The sequence below is a fragment of the Cyprinodon variegatus genome, unplaced genomic scaffold, assembly GCF_000732505.1.
Source record: "Cyprinodon variegatus isolate N-32 unplaced genomic scaffold, C_variegatus-1.0 Scaffold1623, whole genome shotgun sequence".
Lineage (NCBI taxonomy): Eukaryota > Metazoa > Chordata > Actinopteri > Cyprinodontiformes > Cyprinodontidae > Cyprinodon > Cyprinodon variegatus.
In genome coordinates, this window is record NW_015152076.1 from 104,859 (window position 1) to 113,607 (window position 8,749).

Below are 8,749 nucleotides of genomic sequence, written 5' to 3' on the forward strand. Positions count from 1 at the left end.
GCTACGTCGCTACTTGATCAAAACAATAACGTCACTACAGGAAAGTTACTTGATAAATAAAGCATTCACGCTACAGTGAAGCTACTGGAAAATGTAGTTAAACTAAAAGCTTCGCTACATGTAGCGGCGCTACTGCCCATCACTGAGTATTTGTTTTTATGAGAGAAAATTATTGATGGACAGGTTTTCATCATGTATTACTTATATTATATTCAGAAAATTATCATATGCTCTATCGACATTATCTTCTTGCAAAACAGACTCACAGTTAAGTGCATTTTTGAAAGATTTGAGGGATTCATGTTGTCTCACTTCTTTAAACTGTGAATTGATTTTTTCGTTATTTTTTATATAGGAATTTTCACTGACAACAAAGACTGGCAAATGATCACTAATATGCTGAACTATTAATTCAAGTTATATGTTGTTATCTAAGATATATGTAACTATATTATTTATTAATGTAGCACTGTTAAGTGTGATCTGCTAGGTCTAGTGATTTTAGGAAAAAGGCTCAAACTGTACAAGGTTTTAATGAACTGTTCAGTAGGTTTATGGTTATTTAAGTGAAGTAGATCTATATTAAAGTCCCCACAGATGAAGAACACCTTCTGAGATGTAACTCTGTATCTTTGCTTAAACCATTCTCTAAATATTTCCATATTGGACCCAGGATCTCTGTACGTACAGCTAACAAAGACATGTTTTGACATAAATGTTTCAACTTAAACACTCAAATGCTTTTTTGTAATTCTGGCTATGTTTTCTAATATTTTCTACTTTAAGTTTTTGTCACCATATGCAACTACACCTCCCACACTTTTCCCCTTTCTAATGATGTAATTGAACTCATATCAATCCAGCTCAAAATCTGCTCCTTTCTAATGAGTGATCAATGTTTCAGAGATGGTTATGATGCTGAATGGCTGTTTAAACTCATTAAGACAGTCTTTTATGTTGTTGAAGTTTCCACATAAACTTCTGCTGCTGAAATGTATGATAGAAAATTCATTATCTACTTGAACTGCGCTACTGAACTGATCAGTTGTGTGTAGTAGCAGCAGTTATCAAGAATGTAATAGAAGAAGTTCCAAAGAAGGAAATAACAGAGAACCCAAATGACCCCCACTCGTATGGGGCGGCCCTGTTCTTCTGGTTAAATTTGCATGTTTTCTAAGCCAAAACCAGGCTTTGTTTTTGATCGCCTGTCTTCAGTGGAGGTTGAGGAACTGTTACTTAAGTCCCAACATGCACAATATGAGTATGAGACTGGATTCCCCCACCCTCTTTTGCAAGCATCTATAAGAAAAAGATCCACCTTCGTGCAGCTTTTACCGCCCTATTTCACTACTAAATATTGACTATAAAATCTTAGCTAAGCTATTTGATTGGATGTTTTCTTACCATCAATAATCCATTTAGACTAGAAAGGGTTTATCTGGCATTTATTTAATGTTATGTATAATTCTTCCAAGTCAAGAGACCCAGAGCTTGTGATTAGTTTAGATGCTGAAAAAGAATTTGACAGAGTTGAGTGGGCATATCTTTTTTGTGTGTTGGAAAAATTTGGCTTTGGCTGACTTTTTAATTCTTGGATTAAGCTCCTATACACCTCGCCACTCACCTATGTTAAAATAAATGGTATTCATTCTGAGTATTTTCCACTTTTAAGAGGCACAAGGCAGAGATAACCCATGTCTCCCTTGCTCTTTGCCATGGAAATAACACCTCTCCACATCGCATTTAGATCTCACAACTGTGTTTTTGGGGTTGTGAGAAATGACTTTGAGCTGAGGGTCAGTCTTTATGCAGAAAATTTCAGTTCCAGCTGTGCCATCCATCCTAACACAATTTAGTGGCATTTCTGGTTATAAGCTGATTCTTGGCTAAAGTGAGCTTTTTCTTCTGAATTGTGCTGAACATCAACACCCTCTCACTGCATTACCATTTAAACTAGTCTCAGACCCTTTTACGTATTTAGGTTAGATTGAAGGTGACTGGTAAATTTTGTGACCTCTTTAAAAATTCAGCTCTCAAACCCCCCCACACATCATTGCTTTTTAATTATCATCAGAGCTAATTATCAATCTATCATTAATATATGGTTTACAATGAAACCAGGAATATTTGGATGCACTTTAAACTAGAGCTACTGTGGGGAAACTTAGATTTCTGGGCATCACACTTTAACTTTAAGTACATAATTAGACTGAGACTGAATTCAGGGTTTTTCCTTCAGGATCCAACAGAACCTTAAACCAGAACCCAGCTGTGTTTCCTTTAAGAGTGACTGGTCAAAGGAGGAATATATCGATTTTAAATCAGACCAACCGTCAGCTACAAAGAGGTGAGCTCTGTCTAAATGTTTTAACTGTTTGAAAATGAACCAACTCAGTTTAAAATGTTCTGATTCCACATCTTATTCCTTTTAATGAAACATTTAGATTTTTCTGGATGTTTTTTCCACTACTTTAGTCTCCAGTGAGGGTAAACATTGTTGGAGGTGTTTCTTAGTGTCTGTAGTCCACCTATTGGTCCAGTAGGGGTCAGGCAGATTTCAGCTGACACCAGTGGCAGAATAATGTTCTCAGTTCAGACTCTAGAGGATTGTTTTGTTCCTGAATGTGTGCTCCTGTTGTTGTTTTTTTTTTTCTTCTTCTCGTTTAATTTTAATTTATATGTTGAATCAGACAACTTTTAAATCGAAGAATTAAAGGAGGTGAATAATCCAAGATATATGAACAAATGTTTAACAAACATATTTAATGGCACTGAAAATAAATAGAAATTAACTAACAAAAGGTTTTGACATAGGAAACTATTGATCTAACAAAGACAAGTTTTAAATTAAATTCAAATGTCCTAAACTGAAGCTCTGTTGAACATTCTGCTTCATGTTAATGGATCTTTCTCAGCAAATGGAACAACTGAACTGATACTATATTGCTTTGAAAAACAAAATTGGCCATGTTCTTACACAGTTACCATGGCAACATAAACTCTGATCAGGAGCTTCCTGTCTGTCTGCCAATTTATAGTTATTGAGCAGGACACTACAAGGCCATTGATCTCATTATGTGTGAGTGGTTCTACAGAATGTGGGTTAATGTTTCCTGGTTCCTCCACAGAGTGAACCAGCAGAACTCAGAGGTTTCCAGTGGTCCATCTTCCCAGCAGCTTCAAACCCAGCTGGAATCCATATTTATGGTCTGTACATGTACTACAACTACTTGTCTATGGCTTCTATTCACAGTCATCTCCACCCTGCACTTTGTAGACCAGAGGACTGTTAGTCTGTTTAACATGGATCTGATGTTTGGCTCTGTGATCTCAGTCTAATGTGTCCTATAATTTCTTTCTCCATTCAGCTGCTGGAGGAAAACATTGTTTGTTTTGTGAAGAACGAGCTGAAGAAGATCCAGAAGGTTCTGAGTCCAGATCACCCAGAAGGCTCAAAGAGTCAGTGGGAGGATACGAGGTTGATGGAGGGTGAGGATGAAGAGCAGAGGAGGGGCAGCAGAGAGGCTTTGGTGAAGATCACTCTGAACTTCCTTAGGAGGATGAAGCAGGAGGAGCTGGCTGACTGTTTGCTTATCAGTAAGAGGATTTCTAAAATGATTAAACCTGATGGATAAATGATTAATTTGTTCCAGTCAGAAGATCAGAATGAACAGATGGTCTACTAATAGGAATCGTTTCTAGGCTAATGATATTCTTTCTTCCTTCAGAGCATTTATCCTCAGTTCGTCAACATAAACTTAAATCCAGTCTGAAGAAGAGGTTCCAGTCTGTGTTTGAGGGAATCGCTAAGGCAGGGAGTCCAACCCTTCTGAACCAGATCTATACAGAGCTCTACATCACAGAGGGAGGGACTGGGGGGGTCAATGATGAACATGAGGTCAGACAGATTGAAACAGTATCCAGAAAACCACACAGACCAGAAACAACAATCAGACAAGAAGACATATTTAATGTCCCACCTGGAAGAGATCAACCAATCAGAACAGTGATGACAAAGGGAGTGGCTGGCATTGGGAAAACAGTCTTAACAAAGAAGTTCACTCTGGACTGGGCTGAAGGCAAAGCCCACCAGAACATCCAGTTCATATTTCCATTCACCTTCAGAGAGCTGAATGTGTTGAAAGAGAAAAAGTTCAGCTTGGTGGAACTTGTTCATCATTTCTTCACTGAAACCAAAGAAATCTGCAGCTTTGATCACTTCCAGGTTCTGTTCATCTTTGATGGTCTGGATGAGAGTCGAATTCCTCTGGACTTCCAGAACAAGGAGATCCTGACTGATGTTACAGAGTCCACCTCAGTGGATGTTCTGCTGACTAACCTCATCAGGGGGAAACTGCTTCCCTCTGCTCTCCTCTGGATAACCACACGACCTGCAGCAGCCAATCAGATCCCTCCTGAGTGTGTTAGCATGGTGACAGAGGTAAGAGGGTTCAATGACCTACAGAAGGAGGAGTACTTCAGGAAGAGATTCAGAGATAAGGTGCAGGCCAGCAGGATTATCTCCCACATCAACAGATCTAGAAGCATCCAGATAATGTGCCACGTTCCAGTCTTCTGCTGGATCACTGCTACAGTTCTGGAGGATGTGTTGGAGACAAGAGAGGGAGTGGAGCTGCCCAACACCCTGACTGAGATGTACATCCACTTCCTGGTGGTTCAGACCAAAGTGAAGAAGATCAAGTATGATGGAGGAGCTGAAACAGATCCACACTGGAGTCCAGAGAGCAGGAAGATGGTTGAGTGTCTGGGAAAACTGGCTTTTGATCAGCTGCAGAAAGGAAACCTGATCTTCTATGAATCAGACCTGACAGAGTGTGGCATCGATATCAGAGCAGCCTCAGTTTACTCAGGAGTGTTCACACAGATCTTTAAAGAGGAGAGAGGGCTGTACCAGAACCACGAGAAGGTGTTCTGCTTCGTCCACCTGAGTGTTCAAGAATTTCTGGCTGCTCTTCATGTCCATCGAAACTTCATCAAGGATGGAGTCAATCTGATGGAAGAACAACAAAACATTTCTATTGAGTCCAAATTATGTAAGACAGTAAAACTAACAAATCTCCATAAGAGAGCTGTGGAGAAGGCCTTACAGAGTCCAATTGGACACCTGGACTTGTTCCTCCGTTTCCTCCTGGGTCTTTCACTGCAGACCAATCAGACCCTCCTACAAGGTCTGTTAACAAAGACAGGAAATAGCTCACTGACCAATCAGGAAACACTTCAATACATAAAGGAGAAGATCAATGAGGGTCTGTCTGCAGAGAAAAGCATCAACCTGTTCCACTGTCTTAATGAACTGAATGATCGTTCTCTGGTCCAAGAGATCCAACAGTCTCTGAGATCAGGAAGTCTCTCCACAGATAAACTGTCTCCTGCTCATTGGTCAGCTCTTGCCTTCATCTTAGTGACATCAGGAGAAGATCTGGATGTGTTTGACTTGAAGAAATACTCTGCTTCAGAGGAGGCTCTTCTAAGGCTGCTGCCAGTGGTCAAAGCTTCAAACAAAGTCCTGTAAGTACTAACATAATTTTGGTTCTTACACCAAGTACAAGAACCAGGAAAGCGTGACTATTATCCTGATCAAAATAATGTTTAGCTATTATTTCATGACTAATATTGATTTACAGACTAAAAATGATCTAAAAGAACTCAATACGATTATTTTATCTGTCACAAAATTATGTCATTATTATCAAAGGGGAAGGAAGCACAGCAAATACCACACTAATAATCATAAAATTCTGTGCTGATATAAAGCTAAGCTTCAAGATCATATCCAAAGTATATCATGAATCCAGGGACTTTCAGTTACATTCTTATTCATGACTTTAACAACTTCATCATTATATTATACTAACTTTAATGGGACACTTATCCAGCAAATTGTGATTTATAGATAATCTTTATACCTCTATTATTTCAAGTACAAGTGTTGCTTGTTGAGAATCTATTGAAATAACTGATGATGTTGTTGAGTTAAAAAAAAATATAAGCGCTGAGAGTTGATATTATAGGAAGAAAACGTTTTATTTTCTCTGCATCAGCGATGTTCTGAGGCTGCAACATTCTCACCCTTCCATAAAAAGGGGACTCTTCAAAGGACAGAGATAACAATTGTTTCCCGTTCACACCAGGACGTGAGAATCCTGACTTCCTTTCAAACCTGCTTCCACTTACAAACAGGCCAAACAAAAATACCATTCCACAAATTCCCCCTTTTGTTCCTTAACGGAACAATTACAAACCAAAAATACAACAGAGTAAAAAACTGTAAATAACATAGAATACATCAACATATAAATGAGTAAAATAATAGCAAAAACAACAAGAATGATCAGGACAAACATCAGTGCTTCAACAGATTCATCCTCCAACAGGGGTTTGGTAGAATCAGATTCTTCATTGTACATTAGGGTGTGCACATCTTGCTGTAATGGGGTTATGGTTGTAGTTATTATTATTTGAATCAAAGCTCTTATGCAGGAATGCAGCAACATCCACAAAGTGTTAATATGGCAGCAAAAACAGCAACAGATAAAAAGACAGATGATACCAGGGTTTTATACTGTCCAAACATAGACATCCAGTTGTCCATGCACAGCTTCAAAACCACTTTGAGTCCAGTTACCTAATTTTTGAACATTATGATGCATTTAATTAATTCATTTTTGTTAATAATTAACCACCGGCAAATTGTTGATTCAAATCCTGTAGCAACCTGATCAACTAGTTTATATTAATCTGGAACACCTCTGGACTGAAACAGATACTGCACAAAAACAGCAACAAACGCAAAAGAAGCCCCATCTCCATGGGAACCCCATCTTTGCTACTTTGGCAGAGATGTTAATTTTACCCAGGACTTCTAAAGAAACAGCGATCAGTTGATTTCTTCACCGACATTGAGACGAGTGGCCAGCGGTGTAGGAAGCGGGGGGGACAGGGGGGACATGTCCCCCCCAATATAAAAGCCAGGTGGATATGTCCCCCCCAAAAAATTGTATCGCAAAATATTAGATTTTGACATTTTTTTTAACTAGCGTGCTTTTATTTTGAAGGCGCAGCATAGCGCTATGTCACTGTACTCCCCCTCCCCTCTCTGAACTGTTGAGTGTTTGAGCACTCAGAAGGGAGGGAAACAGCGACACAGAAGTCAGAAACTTGTGAATGAGGTAAAATGGTCTGTCGGGATGCTGCTATGAATATTGCCTATTTATAACGTGTTGTTTTCAGTTCACTTTTGTTGAGGTATATTACCAACATGGAGCTAAATCAGTGGGCTAAACCATCCCCCTTGTTAGCCGCCTGAAACCCATCCCCCTCCTCTTCCCCACAAAGGAGAACAAAGGATTCCCTCCAAAACAAGAACAAAGAAGACCCGGCCCACTGTGGGAGGCGGCCACCTCAAATGGACCAATCAGCCGAATACTCCAACAGGAAGTTCCACCTTGTCACTCATGGCACAGACAAATCAGCCGATACTTCCACAGGAAGTGCTCCCGTGTCACATATGGTTTAAAAGCCAGAAGCAGACATAATTCTCCCTCTTTTCCGGTGGGTTTTTAACCCGATAGGAGATACTCGTTTCACGTGAAATACCAGAAGAAAGCTGACTGGAAGTAGCTTTTGTTTTCCTGCGTCAAAAGTCACGGATCGCAGTGTTCCATCATGCATAGCGGCTGCACAAACTGGGGTAACAGAAGCCTTTGAAACTGACCGCGGAGTGAGTTTCATTTTCCCCTTTCCTTAGACGAATCGGCTGAGAGGACGCTCTTTTGCGGACCACCTCCTAAAATCCATCCTCTTCAACTCGTGAGCATATCAAGCCCTCTGCTGTAGCATCGAACTGACTGAACTTTCCCGAGTGGCGGACCGGTGGCAGAGAACCCTCTGCGCGGCAGAAACCAAGCCACGGTTGCCTTGGAAATGCCAGCCTTCCACGGACGAGGAAGAATCTCACAGTAAAATTCCTTTCCTTTTTGATGCATTCAAAGTGCTGCTCAGGCGAGAGTCAGGCAAAATCAGGGTTTTGAATTAATGCTGATGTTTTTTTTAATCTGTGCTGATTAAGAGTTTGTTCATTTCCTTCTAAGGGAACAGACTAGGGGCACACAGCTGAGAGACTCTGAAGTCAGTGGACAGAGAACAGAGCCAAATCAGCCACATCCAAAATTCATAGACCCTCAAGCTCTAGCCAACAGACCACATTTCCAAGAAAAGTGGTACAAGGAATTTCCCTGGCTATATTATGATGCATTGAAAGAGAGATAAGTAAGCCACCTTATGTCAAAAATGATTGATGACATATGACCTTATGACCTTATGACCTCAACCCTCTCCCCTTCTGGTCCCCTCCCCCACAAATGATTGATGACTTATGACCTTATGTCCTTACCCCTCCCCCACAAATGATTTATGACCTTAACCCCTCCCCCACAAATAATTCTTTAACAAAGACTTCAAGGCCTTAATGAAAAAATATGGAATTATCCACTTTGCGACAGCCAGCGATCTGAAGGCCTCCGTCATAGAGTGGTTTAATCGTACACTCAAGACAAGAATGTGGCGATATTTCACCGCTAATAACACACGGAGATATCTGGATGTGCTTCAAGATCTTGTAAAAAGCTATAATCACAGCTATCATTCCAGTATAAAAATGACCCCGATGCAGGTTTCCTTTGAAAATAAAGACCAAGTTCTAAGGAATCTTTACGGTCTGAAGGTGGGG

The 8,749-nt window shown here is 40.2% G+C and overlaps 1 protein-coding gene across 1 annotated transcript in view; it reads left to right on the top strand.

The window, feature by feature from the left end:
* The window catches only part of LOC107104126 (protein NLRC3-like), an 8,311-nt gene extending 2,778 nt beyond the window's left edge, over window positions 1-5,533 (top strand). The window contains exons 3-5 of the mRNA XM_015404048.1: window positions 3,129-3,207; window positions 3,369-3,597; window positions 3,729-5,533. Coding sequence (XP_015259534.1) covers window positions 3,129-3,207; window positions 3,369-3,597; window positions 3,729-5,533 — 2,113 coding nt within the window. The remainder of the gene's footprint in view (window positions 1-3,128; window positions 3,208-3,368; window positions 3,598-3,728) is intronic.
* The last annotated feature ends 3,216 nt before the right edge of the window (window positions 5,534-8,749 follow it).